A 17,504-nucleotide genomic window follows, 5' to 3' on the forward strand; every position below is an offset into this window, starting at 1 on the left:
ATTTTAAAAATATATAAAAGTAACAAAAGTAACTGGAACTAAACGGAATTTAACACACACAAAAAAAGAGTAAAATTAAAGCAAAAATACATTAAAAAAATATAAAACTATAACATTATTGTATATAAATATAACATTATAATATATTATAAATATATTTTGGGAATATAATTTTAGGAATTAAAAAGACTGGTAGACGTAAGGGATTACATTTTCAGCGTCCAAAATTGAGGAGGAGTGAGCAGTCTTTTCTCCCATAAAATTTTCTGAAACATAAACAGTGACATAATAAAAGTATCAGTACATGAAAAGGCTTCCAATCAAAAAGAGGTGAACAAAGTGCCGGGGGAATGCATAAAACATAATACTAAGAGAAGAACAGGAAAAATAAAATGTATTACATATTAACCTTTGACAATTATGAAATAGACTGTACCAGTATTCCAGGTACAGTAGTGCATCCAATTTGATTTGAACAAGTGAATTAATTAACATAAAATATTATATATATATATATATATATAAACAACAACACTTAAATCACATGAATAATCAATATACAGTAATACAGTATAAACCTTTCCATGACATGCTTTACATGGTATATCCTGGACACTGAAAAAATAAAGCGTCTTCATTTCACTGTTAATGCAGTATTTGTCGTATATTATCTCAAATTCAAATTCAAATTTTATTTGTCACGTACACAGTCATACACAGTACGATATGTAGTGAAATGCTTGGACAACTGCTCGTGACCTAAAGAAAACAAAAAAGGAAAAGGCTATGAATAAGATAGGAGATAAATATGAAAAATTAAAAAGGGTAAATTTAACTAGGAAGGAATAAAATATAAATTAAGGTTAAAAATGAAATAACTGTACAACACAAATTAGAATGAAGGGTAAATTTAACTGGGAAAGAATAAGATAAAATATATAAATTAAAGTTGAAAATAAGATAACTGTACAACAAAATACACAATATAGAACTATATAAGAATGTATGAAGAAATATAAATATAAATAAATATATACACAATAACAGCAGCTGTACAAGTATTAACCGGAAATGAAGAATGTAGTGACCAGTGTTGTGCAATCCACAATCTATGTCTATCTATGTCTTTTTCCACTTTTGGTCAATATAAATAGAGGAGCAGGGGTATTCTGGATGTGTTCATTTCGTCACTTTTTAAAAAAAGATTTTTATTTAAAACATTAAAAACCGCAATAAAAACACTCCTCTTACAGTCTGCTGACAGAGATGTGTAATTAAGAAGGAGTGAGCTCTCTTCTATATTTCTCTCTGTGTGATGACGTCGCGCGGCTTCCGGTTTCCTAGTTCCGTACACAAAAGCTCCGCTGATGACGTGTAAACTCCTCTAACGTTAGCTACCAAGCTAACAGAGCCGCTTGTCACAATTAAAACTATTATAACAAAAATAACACGATAACGTAAAGGGAGGGCGAAGCGTTTCTTAGATCGGGAAAAATGGAGACGCTTTACCACCAGACCAACAAGTGAGTTCTCTTGTCTGATGTGGAAACGGTGCCCGTTAGCTACCACTGCTAATGAGCCTAACTTATTATCACTTTTACTTCTGCTGCAGCAGGCTTATATCAGCATAATACGATTATTAAACTATAAATATGGCGCATACCAATATGTTCATGTACAGTAATAATTAAAACAAAAATTGTTTTTATTGCTGCTCACTAACGGTATGATCGTTGTGGATTAGGCAAATCCAGGAGGTTCAGTCTCTAATGGGAAATCTGGAAAAGACAGACCGCCAGTCAGTTCATTGTAAGTGACCAGCTGTCATGATTGTAAGGGGCTCTGCCCCTGCTCTGTGTGGGAGTGTTGTTGTGGTACAAAGCTGTCATTCCTAATGGCACCACCTCTGATGAAATCCCCTTTGAAGAGCTTCTAATTTCTGCTCAGAACCGGGTCCTTGTTATGGCTGCTTCTTCCTCTCACATATATAATGATAAAAGCCAGAGCTAATTGTTTTCTGTGGATAGTGCCTGGCCGTTCAGTTCTGTGCCCAGCTGTTGCCAAGACAGGAAGTAGTAGGGTGGGTGGTATGGCAGATAATGGTGGGAGCCGGGCAGTGAACTCCCCTTCACAAATGATGACATAAGGTTTATTTTAACCCCAGGGGAGGATGTAAACTTACGCAGCTACTAATGAGCTGGGGTCGCTTAAGTGATGAATGCTACCCTGTGACACCTGGGTATATTATTAGAAGACAAACAGCATCCCACACTCTTTTCTTTATATATATTGGAAGACATGTTTGAATCAATTCAGTATGTAAGTAAATTAGCCAGTAAATTTCAAAATTATGAATTGTAATTTCACAGCCTTAACTGATGTCTTCCCTGCAATTCTCTCTTCTTCATTTCTCTCTGTTTTACAAGTGTTAGAAAATGAACTGCAAGCTAGAATCGACCAGATCTTCAATCATTTAGAACGCCTTGAGATCCTGGCCAGCAAGGAACCGCCAAACCGCCGCCAGAATGCCAAATTGTGAGTTTGGATTTAAACAATAGACGGTGACCATAAAGACACAGAAACAGCTGGATGTATCATATGCAATAAAGGCAGAAGGAGGGTTAGATGATGAAGAGGCAGCCGCGTCCTGCCCTGTGGCAACGTGGCTCTGTGAAAACATTTCCTCAGAAGCCCCCGTCATCACCAGCATTCCTGCTGCATTGGGCAAAGATTCATTTCTGAGCTGGATAAACAGGCCTTAGGGGGGACAGTGCACCCCATTCCACAGCGCTCCTTTAATCTTAGCAGGTCTCTGGTGGGGCCTGAGTGAACTCAGGGAGGGGAAGGGGGTGGGGGGTTGTGGGGACTCTTCAAAACAAGCACATAAGATTTGAGAGCAAAATAAATGTTCTCCTTATTCAGTACAACTGCTGATACACTGAATTGTGAAAAAAAAAAAAAACAGGGTGCAGTAAGAGTTAGCACCACTGTCAAACAAGGGTGGAGAGACAGTACATTAAATTCCTCAAATCTGTTAAAAGTTCCTCTCCTGTCCTCTTCATAATCAGCTTATTCTATTTATTTATTTGGTACAATTTAACGAGGATGTCGACAGACAGCAGCCTGGTGCATAGTTGCATATGTAACTTTTGTGAGTCTCCCAACACAGAATCTGGTTAATTTCTTTTATCTAGTTAAAAATAATTTTTACTAAAAAACCCAGCAGGATTTGGTTTAATGAAATGATCATCCACTCCATGCAGTGTGAACCTTACTGTAACAGGGTCTTGAGTGCTGAAAGTCAGTTCCTGATTTGGCTGATGCGGTGCTAAAAGTCAGAGGGAGGAATACATTGTTTTCCCCTGCCAGGGATGAAAAATTATTTAGCAGAGACAGGGATGTGTAGACCAGAGTGGGAGAAATCCCTCCCTGACAAATCACACCCTGGCTATAGCACTTGCACATTATAGGAACTGCAAGCTTAAATTGAGAAGTGTTCAAAAACTCCAAGTAGCCTGTTACCTCCCACAGTGGGCAAAAATGCATTTGAAATCTCTATAGATTACTCTTTGAGGTGACTGGATTGCTTTGTAAAGATTTGCAGGGACCCTCAACTTTAAATTGGAAAATGTTTGTTGTAGTTGTAAAACTGGACACAGTTGAATCCTTTTCTTTCTCTCAGACGAGTGGACCAGCTCAAGTATGATGTCCAGCACCTCCGGAGTGCCCTGCAAAATTTCCAGCACAGACGCTATGCGAGAGAGGCCCAGGAGAGAGAGAGGGAGGAACTCATGAGCCGCACCTTCACCACGAATGTATGTAAATTGTCTAATAGTGATCAAACTGGTGATGGGTATTGATGTGAATGCAACATTTTAAGCTAAAAAAAGAATCTAGAGTTTGTGTAAATTACAGAGATTCCTTTTGTTTAATAGGACGCAGATACCTCCATCCCCATAGATGAGACCCTACAGTTTAACTCCAACTTGCACAATGCACACAGAGGCATTGATGACCTCATCGGCAGTGGCAGCAGCATCCTTAATGGTCTCAGAGATCAGAGATCTACGCTAAAGGTTAGTGATTTAACACAGCAGAAAAACAAGTCTACATCTGTAGCTTATTTAAACCATTTGTTAAACAAGGAAGCGGAATAGAAGGTGGACTGAATTAAATTTCCTGACCCACTTTCTGGTGTCCACGACGATCACAATAGTCGTATTGTTAGTGTGCTCATGCTCAGAGGGCGAGTCTGTGTTTCCAAGGAGGAGATGGGCTTCCTGGTTTTGCTTCAGGCCTCTTCTTATCAGGGTGTGTCTGTTGATCAGCACTCTCAGCCTGGTTGTCTAGCCATGAGAAACCTCTGACGGAGTGGCGCGTCAGGGAGGGCGTTGGCACTCAACGTCTCTCAAAATCAGAGGAATTAGTGGAGATAATTACAATGTGGTCATGGAAACATTTCGTTTATTTATGGCTCTTATAAACTGTCACATGTGATCATTACTGTTGAAATGAGTGTGGCTGTTTTGGCTCTGCACAGGGAACTCATAAGAAGATGCTGGATGTGGCTAACATGTTGGGGCTGTCAAACACAGTGATGAGACTTATAGAAAGGCGAGCCACTCAAGATAAGTTCATCATGATTGGAGGCATGCTGCTGACCTGCGTCTTCATGTTCCTGGTAATCAGATACCTGGGCTGACCTCCAACCATCCACAAGGGCGGCTTTTTGATCAGTCGTGGACATTTCTGCAGCACATCGTCCCTCATGATATGAATTTCTAACATTAAAACCAACTTTCATAAGTTGTTCCCTTACATTTAGTTTTCTTTTAATGGCTTTCCATCATGTTTATTGATAAAATGGTGACGTTGGCAAAGACCTTAAACTACAGACAGTATTTTTAATCCATGTGAAGCTCAGTGTGCCACTTTCCATTTTTACCAAAACCACTTTGAAACTGTAAATTTCTCCTGTGATTTTACACAGATGGTTTCTTATAAATACTTAACTGTTCCTCAAGTTGCCGTCAGTGTTCTTCCGCCTTGATAAACATGGTTTTTAAAGAAATACAAGTACGAAAATGTTATGTTCAGTGTTTCATCACAATGCAACTTAAGAATTCTCACCAGAAATTCTTGTTTTATGGTGTAAACTCAGTTACTAGCTTATTAGCTGCACCTGGTCAATACAGTCTAATGTAGTGGACAAAGTAGGATCGAGTTGATGCCATACAATTCTAATACATTAGGCACAATGACCAGAAAATTAGAGACTTTCAACACAAACATTATATCCTGTATTAAGGCAGGACTTAGTGGACAGCCTCATTAGGTTTAGCGAGCTGTACCTAATAAGCTGGGAACTGATAATATATGTAGGTAATAGTTCAAAGAAAATCAATGGAAGCAGCCCCTTTCTGTCACATGCTTTCTTTCATTTATTCTTGGTCTCGTCTCACTATGGGAGTGATTTTAAAGAAATTAAATCTATAATTTTCTTTCTACAGCCTCGTGTAATGGTTCTGCAAGTGCTGACAGGACTGTTTCCCCTTTTACAGTAAACAGTATTAATCATAGCCTGTGAACAGATACACTAAATGCATGCTGCATTCACACGGATTGACTGTTTTCACGAAGCCTATTCCAGGTAACTCCAGCACCATCTACTGTTGGACATTTACATCTGCAGGGGTTGTTTGACTGTCAGATGAAGCTTATGGAAATAAGGCAGGACCTTCATGTGACCATCTACAGTTATTTACATGGCAATTTCAATAATGAAAAAAATATGGAAAAAGACACACAAACTCAGGATTTTATTTGGTGAAACAGAGTTAAGTCTTTAAAAAATACAGAGTTGCTACTTTTCTTTTTAAACAGGTCACTGCTGTTTGGCACCCCAGCAGGGATGAACAAACCACCGTGATAAAATACATGTGTCCACCTCCCATCCAATTTGTCATTTGTCTGCTTTTTCCCCTCCCCCCAACAGCAGTGTCAACCCAGTAGAACGTTAATAGGTTAATCTACAGCAGTTTTATTTACAAAATTACACACAAAAAAAGCCAAACACAGCTCTTCTTTTGAAGAGCATTTTGGAAAATAATTTAAAAAACAGAAAAATACAATTATTGCAGTATACTACAATCTTATTATATGATGCACAGGCACCATCTTGATGTACAGATTTCAGTGCAATTGATTCAGATGTACCCTCATCCCAGGGAACAAGAGCTTTGCTTCAGAGTATTCAGGAGATTTACACCCCTTCATCACATTTCCCCTGATTTAGAGAGGGCTTCTTGTATGACAGTGTCATACTTGTTTGGACACCATATCGGTTTTGTTTTTTCATATGGCTGTCACTGGTGGGTCTCTTCACATTACACACTGACCTATGTACAAGTTACTGCATTACAAATTACTTTTAAACCAAGAATCCAATAGAGAGTGAGTAGTCATTTGAAAACACAACAAGAGATCAGTAATCATGAAAGAGTCCATCTCTGAAAATTAGATTACACAGATTAAAATGTTCACCTCTAGAACAAAACCACTTCCTTGAATCGTAACACGATTCTGCTTACACCTTTAGCCATCATGTATCTCTTTGGCTGCCAAAATAAGCAAAAAAAACAACAAAAAACTCCAGTAGTTTCTGAGGCTGTTACTATTCCCCAAATTGGAATATAAACCAATGGTCTAGAGGAAGTGTCTACAGTTTGTAGAGGGGGGAGAAACAAATCTGTGAAAAAATGAGAAAATAAAAATCTCACATGTACCAGAAGAAAATGTTAGTGTTGATTTTGAACCCAGCAGTCTTAACCACTTTGTGGTGACGTGCTGCACTGTGAAGGCCAGTAAAGTTCTCATAAGATCCACATCTTACAGCCTGCATGATGTAACAAAGACTTTATTTAAAACCCTAAACCAAGAGAGTTCAGGTTAAGTCTTTCATTTAGTGGTTGGTTGTTGTGAACACACTACTTCATTTTCATTTGTTTTCAAGAGCCGTGGTTAGGGGGGTGCTGGAGGTCCTGTCCTGAGAATATTGGGTGTAAGAGTGGGTGGAGCTGAAGCGCTGCTGCTGCTGCAGCCTGTGAGGGTCGGGGTGTGAAAAGTGTGGGGTAGAGGGCTGTGTGTGGAACATGGTGGAGAGCTAAGGGGGTGTGATGAAGTGCAGAAGCAGGGATAATATGTATTGGCTGACCAGAGAGGAAGGCTGTTGGGTGGGCAGGGATCAATCCTGCATGCCCCAGTGAGTGTCCCAGAGAATGACCAAGTGATGGCCCCAAAGGAGACAGGGAGATGGGGGTAAGGTGATGCTGGGGAATGTGATGTACCTGGGCCAGCTGGGCATGTGCCGGATGTGGGTGGTGGGGATGAGCTGGGTGGATGCCCATTGCCGCAGCAGTGGCTGCATGGTGCTGAAGGATGGCGTGTTGCACTGTGGTGATGGATGTGCCAGAAGCTACGGACACAGTTGGCTGCTGAATATGGATCTGCTGCAGGGCTGGTGGAGGGGGCGCTGGGGCCAAAGTGGCAGCTGCTGCGGCAGCGGCTGCTGCAGCAGCTGAGGGAAAAGTCTTGACCTGCTTGGCTAAAAGCTGCTGCTGAATATGCTGTTGTGCAGCCTGTTGCAGCTTGCTGTATTTCTCCATCTCCTCTGGTGTGAATGTAATTGGCTGACTTTCCAAAGGAGCCAGTCCATCCTCCTCTGCCTCCATGCCATCCTCCTCCAAGCTGGGCGGTGGGTAACCAGGGTAGGCATGCATGGCAGCCTGCTGCTGCTGCATTTCAGGCATCATGGACTCCATCATTTGGTTCTGGGAAAGGTCTTGTCCTGACTCTCCTTGGTACTGGGGCATCATCATGGAGGGCTCTTGTTCAAATACTGGCCGGGTTTCTTGGTGCCCCTGGTCTTCTGTTGCAGGCTGCTGTGTCTCTTCTTGAGTCACTGTGCTCTGTGGGGCTTCCTCAACCTTCTGAACTGGTGGAGCTGGAGGTGGTGGTGGAGGTGGGAACTCCCTTATAGGCTCTACTAATATAACCTCTCCTTCAGGTTCAGAGCTCTTCCCCGTCCCTGATTTCTCTCCCTCTTCAGGTCTGATTAAAGGAATTGCTGGCTTTTTCCCTGCCTGCAGCTTACCAATTAGTGGAAGCATGGCTTTGTTTCCAAGGGATGGGGGTAGTTTTGGGCCAAAATAGCCCTGCGGTGGGTCTTTAATCTTAATCCCAGATTTTGTTCCTGTGGTAGAAGCTTCAGAGCTTTTCTTGGACTGAACCTTCTCCAACAGCTGTCGTGCAGTTAGAGTGTTTTTCTGTTCTCCTGCATCTCGAGACCCCCCTGGTCTCAGACCCAGCGAGCTGGATGAATGGGTGTTACGGTTAAGGCCTCGTGAAGAAGAAGACCGTGGAGACTGGGAGCGGTAGATGCGTGAGCGGTTGAAGTCTCTGCGATGGGTGTCACTATCCTCTCGACCCCTAGTGCTTCGCCTGTGAGGAGACCCTTTATTTGAACTGGAGGAGCGGCTAGCAGAGCTGTAGCTACGACTGTAGCTCCGCCTCCAGGATCTTGCACTAGTGCTGCGACTCCAGCTGCTGGAGCTTCTGGAGCTGCTCCGATGATGCCGTCTGTGCCTCTTCCTGCGGCTGTAGCTGCGTGAACGTGAGCGTGAGTCTTCTGAAGAGGAAGATGTGTACTGATGCCTCCTGGATCGTCTACGTCCTCGGCTACTCCTGCGGTCATACTCTGAGTCGGATGAACGTTTGGAGCGCCTACGTCTGCGACCTTCTGTGCTATAGTCACTGTAGCTGTCTGAGTAGCTTCGGCTACGGTGGCTGTAGGCACTGCTGCCTGCTGAGGAGCGCTCAGAGCTGCTGGAATAAGAGCGACTACGGGAGGTTTGGCCACGATGACGTCGGCGACTGCTACCTCGTCGTTCCCCCCGTCTCGATGAACGGCTGCAGGATCGCCCTGATTCTTCACTATGGTGGCGGCGCTGTTCCCTCGGGCTTGACCTGTGATGACGTGAGCGCTGGGTATTAGAGCCCCCTTCTTCACTTTCACTGCTCGGAGGTCTACCAGAGCCAGGACTCTTTTGGGCTGAGGTGGAGCACGAGGCACTTTGAGATGCACTGGTGTCAGTCTTTTGTCTTTTGTTGCCACTGTGCTCTTCAGATGAGTTGGCCTTGTCAGTACTTTTTCCATTCCCTCCTTCTGCTCCAGATTTGCAAGGCACTTCCTTAGCACCACGTTTCCTCTTCCCCAGTTCTGCTCCTGTAGCTCCTTCCCCTCCAGTTGTCAGCTGTACAGAGGAGGTAGCAGCTTTATCTTCCGACTTTGGTTTAGGTTTTTCCTTTTCTTCACCTGTTGCCTCAGCTTGATCTTGAGCCTTGTTTTTGCTCTTCTTACGTTTGTGTTTTTTCTTTTTTTTGGGCTTTTCTTGTGTTACCTCAGTCTCACCTTCTGCATCTTCTCTCGCTCCTTTTTCTTTTCCTTTGCGTTTTGAATGCTTTGCAGACTTCTTATGCTTCTTCTTTTTCTTTTTTTTCTTTGCACTATTACTTCCACTTGTGGGCTTTTGTTCTTCACTTTCTGGCTGCCCAGACTCTCCTTTTGACACTAGCTTGTCTTTGTCAGCACTAGTTCCAGGTTTAGTAGCCATTTCTACTTCAGATGGTGAAGCATTCACTTCTTGTCCCTTGTCATCAGTGTCTTCACCAGGCTTGGGGGACTTTGCCACTTTCCCACCACGCACTCCTTTGTTACGGGACAGTTTGAAGTCAAAGTAGAGGGGATTGCAGCTGTAAGACAGGGAAGGTTGAGCTTTTGTAAATTCAAGGAGCTCTGATGGCCACTGCAGGGTTGTAGTCTCATCTTTGCTCAGGACTGGAAAGAAGGGACCAGTGGGCATTTTCGGACCAGCGTTTGTATCCACAGTATCACGCGTCTCTGCTTTCTGGGTGGGTGAAGCTGGTACAGCAGGAGCTGCATCTTCTGCACATGAAGGGGTCTCCTCTTCTGCCTTTACGTTAGCTGATAGAGGAACTAGGTCTGGGTCAGCATCTACAGTAACATTGCCATGTTCCTTTTCAGTTTTGCACTCTGTCACACCGCTCTCTGTCTGTTCTGGACTTTCTTCAGCCTTGTTCTCCTCTTGTGTCTCTTCCTCATCGTCTTCATCTTTGCTCTGACACTGTTCAGAGGCTTTCATGAACAGCAAAAACTGGAAGTGTGGCTTTACTCGACAGTGAGCTGGTGGTACATAGTGGTAGTACTGAGGCTCTTGTCCAACATATCCTTCATTGGTTTTCATCATCATTTTCAATTTGCTAAGCGTTGATGCTAAAGATCCTCCATCATCAGGCTGCTGCACCTCTTCTGTACCTGCTGCATCACCTCCTTCTCCTCCTTCACCTCCTCCAGACAGTCCCTTAGGGCTGTCTGTGCCACAGCCTGATGTGTCATCTTGTCCTCCAGCCTTTTCTCCCTCTTGACTCTCCTCTGTCTCCATAGCTTCCTCACCATGATCAGCAAAAACAGCAGCTGCTGTCTCCAGTTTTACTGGTGCTTTCTTGGCAAAAGAGAATGATACACTGACTTTTGATGCGTTGCTGGAAGTTGGCGAGGATGAGGCATTCTTTCCCAGAGAGAAGCTAAAGGTTGGACCAGACTTTGGGGAGGCTTGACCAGTTTTATCTGACAGTGATCCTTCCAGGGCAGTGTCTGCCAAAGACTGTGTCATACTGTTCTCGGGTGTCATGCTGTTGCTGTCTTCTCCTTTCTCTCCATCAACAGCGACTGTAGTTGTTTTGAACATAGGTCCACTTCCAGGAGTTCTGAAAGAAAACATTACACCAATGTGATGCTGGACAAATTTTTACTATCGAGGTCTTTGACGTTAATTTTTATCATGCTTACTGGAAAAGATGAAAATATACAAAAATATGTTTTAACTTACAGTAAGTGAAATGAAATACATTTTGTTGAATTTGTCTAGTTTGGACTAACATATTGAACCAGTGACATTTATAAAATAAGTAATTTCACCATGTCCCATTAAATATATATACACAACCCATCCAGCAGATGGCACTCCAGGAACAAATACTTACCGGTCTTGCTGTTTTCTCTGCTCAGCAAGCTCATGCAATCGCCGCAGCATCTTTTCTTGTTTTTTTCCATCTTTCCGGGAACGTGATGACACATTACGAGCAAACTCTCTCTGCTTCAGCTCTTTAAGCCTCTGCAAGACAGAGAAAACGGGAACATCATTTCATCGTGTCTTTAATTAAAAACAGATCTACATCAACACCGCAATGCTTGCTAAACAGCAGTACCTGCTTGTGAGCGTGGTCATAAGAGTTAATGTGGTTGTCAAATTCCTGGTGTTTGGTGTACTGTTTGTCACACAGCTCACAGTAGAAATTGGCTCTCAGGTCTTCCAGAGCTTTTGCGATGGCTTTTTCTTTTTCCATCTGGTCCTGTTTTTAGTGGGAAATTTAAAAATACAGTATCAAAAAAATACAAGTGATAACAATTATTATCACTGTGACAAAGAGATAAACAACCTCACCTTGTATTTTTGTCGCAGTTCTTCTGTATCTTCCTTTTCCACTTCGAGGACTCTCCTCTTCTCTGTGGCATCCTCGGCATAATCCAGCTAGGACAAACAAAAAAGTCACATCATAAAGCAACAACATTGTCAAAGCCAGTCCAAGTTCATCTTATATACCAAAAATGAGTTTAATATGGTGGATAGAAGAGCTGATGTGACTTGAACGCATCGAGTCCCTACAGTGACTATAGAAGACAGCACATGGAAACTCCAAGAAGAACAGTTGGTCAGTTTGTGTCGCTTGTGTGCTGTTACACACGTTTATCATGCTACACGTTTATCATGCTGACTGACTGTTTGCTGTAGAAACATCTATGCGACCAAGGTAGGTGAATGTTATTTCAAGACAAATATCAAAGACTAAAGGCAGGAGCTGAAATAACTGACAGTGATGCTCGCTGAAAATTTAAGCATAGTTTTATTTAGCTGGGCAGTGTTGGTGTCACATTCTTCTTTGTGGTTTTTACATGTTTTGTTTTCATTAAATAGAATCATTCATCATTCATGTCTGAAGGTATTTGAAGTGGTTAAGACTGTCCATGGCAGTCAAGATCTTTAATATGTTGAACACAGAACACCTCTGCATGAACTGCGTGTTGTGAACAGGACCCGTTATACTTAAGTAGTCCTGTAGGAAGTCACTGTGCCATAGCCTTGAGACTTCTCTTAAGGGACCTAGCAAAGGAATGTATCCCATACTATGAGATAGATAGATATACAAAAATTTGTGCTAATTATTCACTCACAAAGTGTTTCTTAATACTTAACAGTATGGTTTTTATGCTATGTAAATGTCTTTAGAGCTCCTGATGATTGGTCCAGAGGCTATCTGGTTGACTCATCAGGAGCAACCCTGAAACATGGGATTTTCAAAACCATGCGACCTTGTATAACACAGCATTTTAGCTCAACTGCTCATTTTCAAAGTCATTTCTATTTCACAGTCAAAGCACTCACCCCAGTGTCAAAACAAGTTCATAATATTTATCTAAACACCTTAAACTACTACTTAGGCACTTAAGGTGCAAAAAAAAAAAAAAAAGAAAGAAAGAAAATGTACAAATCGATAAAAATGAGCATCATACCTCCATCTCCATTCGTCCCATCCCCATGACATCATACTTAAGGATGATGGGCACAGGGTCAGTGCGTCCTAAGGGTAGAGAGAGAGAGAGAGGACCAGGTGAGCTTTTTTTAATGCTTGGATGAAGAACCAACTCGGAGACAGCCTGCTTTTAGAGCATAGGGTGCTGGGGTTAGAGAATTTTGCCTTCAAGTGCAAAGAGACCAGAAAGCTACAGTGAACCAAACACCAGCCATTCTCACAGCTTACTGCAGCCACCAGCTACAAACCAATTTAGCCTTCCTGTTACATTTGACCGGGCTGCTGGTTTGCATTATGAATGAGTCAAATTAGCTGCACTGGATTCCTGATGGAGTAAATGAAGACAAGGGGATCAGGATTGCTCGGTAAAATGTCTTGATATAGAAGTACACTACAAAGCATACTGATCTTTAAGCCGGTATGTTTTCATTTGTGCCTCTCTGGCACCCCTCCTCCATCCTTTCATTCCTGCAGTCCTGTTAAACCAGAATGCCAAGTTTATCAAGGACGCTGCAGCTCGAGGGACTGTGTGTGTGTGTGTGTGTGTGTGTGTGTGTGTGTGTGTGTGTGTGTGTGTGAGGGGAGCTGCAGCTGCTGCTCACAAAACACCACTGCGACATCCTCCTTGAGAGTAACAAAGGCTCCCAATATTATCTAAAGGCTATTGCATCACTTCTTGCTGAACTGTCTGTCTGACCATTTACTGTCCTGAGGTCCAAACCTGTTCCCTTGTCAGAGGCCCCCCTTTCCTCATTATGACTGAAGCTGAAAGATTTTTCTTCCGTTTACTTAACCTATGTTATGTAAGCTGTGAAAAGAGCTAGATCAGAAGGAAATTAACTTGTAGAAAAATAAACAAACCAAAGACAACCAAAAAAACAAAAACAGAATGAAACATTAAAGATATAAAATATATGTAAATCAAAACTACATTGGAGATTGACACTGAATTGCTTGATCCACTCATAATCAGCCAAACAAAGCAGAGAGAAAGAGTCAAATTAAAAAAAAAAAGAAGAAGAAAAAAAGGACACAAGCACTGAACTACAGCAGAGTGACGTCACAGGCCAGGTATCGCCATGGTGACAGTGCAAGGGATGGGGGATACTTACCTGGTAAAACATGGGCATGAGTAGGAGGAGAAGGAGGGGGGGACAGACAGACAGACAGGGGAATCTCAAAACAAAAGGCATAAAGAGAATTTGGACTAGTCTGCTGCTCCTGATGCCAGCCAGATGTAATAATTAATCACACTGATAGTGATTATCAATTCAGTTTGGTTTCAGTTTTTTTCCCCTCCCACAAATCCAATAATCCAATGTAGGTTTTTCCACAAATTAAATTTCTATGTATACCATTGGGCATATGGAAAAACTACTAATATTTAATTACAGTGGCGCTAAATAAGATGTAACCTTACTACCAGTTGGTGCCATATATAAAGAAGAGAAAATAGAATTCTCCTATTCGTAAATACAGATGATTTTCAATCAAGAGAACGAAACATAAGTAATGGAGTAAATAATATGTTCAAAACCTTTTGGTTTTGATTAAAATTTCAAAATTATCACAACCGCAGTGGCTTTCTTACACATTCTTACTTTCCTAGACAGGAAAGTAAGAAAAAATTTATTGCAAATCTCTGTTTCTTTTAGCCATCATAGCCCAATGACATAGTCATTTTAAAAACAAATGCATGGGCATAGTAGCACCCTGTATAACAGTCTGCCTGCACTCTCAGTCCCACGGCAGTGTCTGTCACCTAGGCAGGCTTTTTTTTTTTTTTCTTAAACAGAATACCTAACAGTGATTGGATGATTTTTCTGGCCATATTCAAACTAAGGAAGTGAAAGAAAACTGCTGATTTTGAGATCACAAGACTACTGATAGCCTGGACATGTAAGTTCATGCCCTTTATCAAGCAGCAGCAGAAGTGAAACCAAAAACAGGGTTTAGTCTGTTAGCCAGCCACTGCAGTGGTCTCTCTGACAAGTCACAAGTCAGGCCTAGAATTATAGATTAATGAACAATTACAGTCATCCCAAACTATCACCAATCTTTAAACACAGTGACAATACTTCCACATTACCCATTCCAGTGAAAAAGAAAGGGACCAGACAAAAACAATGTGCATCTAAATCACAGGGTGTGAATCACAAGGTTTTTTGGAGAAAAAAAAAACTGAAAACAAACAAAATGACAATGCTCTAAGAGTAATACATATGCATGGTAATATACAAGCAGCAGAATGAAGACTAATACAGAGAGAATTAAAGCCTATGTAGCATTGGTGCTCTGATGAAAGGAAAAACAAACCAAAAAAAAATTGGAGAAATAAAAACAAACAGAAAACAATTCAATTGGGGGATAAAATAACATTTACCACTAAGTTTACCATCAGCACAACATGGGCAGGATCAAATCGCTGTAAAAAAGAAACACCAATTGGTTAAGCAGGAAGATTGAGGCACATAGAGAAGGGAGGGTGGGGTTGGGAGTGTGGTTATGGGATTTAGGGGGGTTCATTACCAGAGGGGCTACTGTGTGTCAACCGCCCCACCCCCCCCTCATCCCTTCATTCAGGGCTAGGTGCTTACAGGGATTTCCTCTCACCACTCTCTCCCAACCACTTATCCCAGTCCCCAGGCCCCTAGCCTGATGTCATCTTGTTTCTCAAACAAAATATATCCCAAAAAACAAATTACCACCCCTTACATCTTTTCCACTATGGGAACTTGTGACCTGTAACTGAACACAAGCTAAAAAATGGGGCAGTGGGAGTTGCGGAAGCAAAATCTGAGCTCCCCTCAGGAGATTGTGCTAAATGAACCAACACTATAACATAGCGCAAACAACATGGTTTTAAACTTTATCATGACGAATGCTACCATTTCACTAATACATGCATGTATGCATTCTCATATGTCATTGAGTTCCTGTAGTGGAAAAGCAGGTTGGTTTTACATCTAGTAAAAACCCTGGAAATCCCTCATATTTTAGCTTGGGAAATAAAAAAAAGTGAAATCTCATCAAATAAGAACTGTTAAAGGAGCTATTCTGCGTAAAAAGACTAGAAACTGCCACGTCTGATAGTATTTTGGGTCTAGAGGGAGGCTTACCGCCTAAGAAAAGTAATGAATCAAAAATATACTTTTGCCTTTTTAAAGATGTGGTCAAATATCTAGATTGAGACAATAGGTGTCTCTAGGGATGACCACCATTTTCCCCCTCTGAGCTTTTTTCCTTGCAGATGCTTGTCAGCCCAGTTAGCAAATCTCCCTGAGATTCCTTCATTTCCTCGCTAGCCTACCGCCAGCAAGCTCATTTTGGGATGTGCTTAACCATGGAAAAAGTGAACACAAACTACACATAAAATGTACCTGAGGGAAGAGCCAGCAAGGCTTTGAGCAGTGCTTAGAGTAGTTTCTTTATTGCTATGGAACAGCAACGTTACTCAAGTACAACTAAAGATGTTAATTGTGCATCCAATCGTTTTGTCATATAGTCCTATATCATGTGAACGTAGTCGTTTAGTGTGCTACCTCCAACACTGCTTAAAGCCCCAGGTGAATGACAGTTGGAGGCAGGCAGAAGTGCACCTCTGGGACAAACATGCTATGCTGAAGGGGCAAAGAAACGGGGGGAGGATGGGAGCCTGTGACCATGGGGACAGAGACAATTGGGGTGTAAGAGGTGGAGAGGTTTTCCCTGCAAGTTGACTCTATGGCCCGGTCAGTAGCAGACACACACGCATCTCAGTTCCACATAATGACCACACACATACACATGAGTTTCACAGGTTTGGAGGTAGAAACAGGCAAACAAGCAGAGGGGAGAAAACTTGTCTACTCTGCAAGCCATTCACAGTCTGAGCCATGGTTACAGCCAATCAGATTACCCAACAGCAGCCACGGAAATTCTAAGAAGGGGGGGAAAAAAATCTAACATACACGGAGATGATGATTCTAAGGATTTTGAATGAATCATGGCTTCCTAAATCTACCTTGATTTAAAATGGATCGTCCTTTGTTCAAATTGAAGCACATTACTCATAAGCAGATTGAAATAAAGGTTTAGTGATTATAAAGCAAAGAAGAGGAAGCTGACAGAGGCCATTAGCCTATGATAAACTGTAAAAGGGGTGTTACACTGAGGTCAACTGCAGAGTGGGAAAAGAAAACACACCCACACACACACATACCCACCCACCCACACGCACACGCACACGCACACACACACACACTGACATACAGAGGATCCAACAAACCTTACCTAAAAAAAGGGCAAAAGGGACAAAAGAAGAATAAGAACAGAGTCAATACAGTGAAAAACTTAAAAAAGGGGACACAATGCTTTAATGTCAAATTTCATCAACCGTCTCTTCAGGCAAAGAGGACAGGAAAGAAGAGGAAGATTATAGTGATTATCCAGCAGACTTCAATGAGATGCAATGGTTCACCTATGTGATATGCCTACTCCTAAGTATATTAGCAAAATTCAACAGGAGATAGCGTGCTCCAACACTGGGCCATTAATTCCAGCACAACAACTGGACACAATTTGCCGCAGTCTCATCTGCCCACAAAGCAGGATGCTTACATAATCTCATGACTGGTGCCAGCGGCAAAAACAAGAGCACAGTCAGCCTCTGCAACTTGTTCTCTCCTCCACACAAAGCACACATCCTTATCACATCAAATAGTCTGCTATTCACTGGTTCATGGCCAGATGGAAATAAACAATGATGGTTACTGAACGCTAAGCTCTGAAATTTC

General features: G+C 42.0%; 2 protein-coding genes across 5 annotated transcripts in view; one reads left to right on the forward strand and one right to left on the reverse strand.

The window, feature by feature from the left end:
• The first annotated feature begins 1,306 nt into the window (after positions 1-1,306).
• On the forward strand, positions 1,307-5,505 carry gosr2 (golgi SNAP receptor complex member 2). Its single transcript, XM_026164437.1, has 6 exons — positions 1,307-1,523; positions 1,745-1,809; positions 2,427-2,535; positions 3,683-3,815; positions 3,936-4,076; positions 4,541-5,505. The coding sequence occupies exons 1-6, from the start codon at positions 1,495-1,497 to the stop codon at positions 4,700-4,702; spliced, it is 639 nt and encodes a 212-aa protein (XP_026020222.1). The 5' UTR covers positions 1,307-1,494; the 3' UTR covers positions 4,703-5,505.
• Positions 5,506-5,792: 287 nt separating this feature from the next.
• Positions 5,793-17,504, reverse strand: part of gpatch8 (G patch domain containing 8) — a 28,418-nt gene continuing 16,706 nt past the window's right edge. For 3 of the 4 annotated variants that reach the window (XM_026164432.1, XM_026164433.1, XM_026164434.1), the window contains 5 exons: positions 12,710-12,777; positions 11,583-11,669; positions 11,347-11,490; positions 11,122-11,252; positions 5,793-10,845 (listed from right to left, as the gene is read on the reverse strand). In XM_026164432.1, coding sequence (XP_026020217.1) covers positions 7,008-10,845; positions 11,122-11,252; positions 11,347-11,490; positions 11,583-11,669; positions 12,710-12,777 — 4,268 coding nt within the window. In that variant the 3' untranslated portion in view covers positions 5,793-7,007. Of the gene's footprint in view, positions 10,846-11,121; positions 11,253-11,346; positions 11,491-11,582; positions 11,670-12,709; positions 12,778-15,112; positions 15,155-17,504 lie in introns of all 4 variants that reach the window. The other variant, XM_026164435.1, reaches the window with a different exon arrangement.

This window comes from Astatotilapia calliptera, chromosome 4, assembly GCF_900246225.1.
Source record: "Astatotilapia calliptera chromosome 4, fAstCal1.2, whole genome shotgun sequence".
Classification (NCBI taxonomy): domain Eukaryota; kingdom Metazoa; phylum Chordata; class Actinopteri; order Cichliformes; family Cichlidae; genus Astatotilapia; species Astatotilapia calliptera.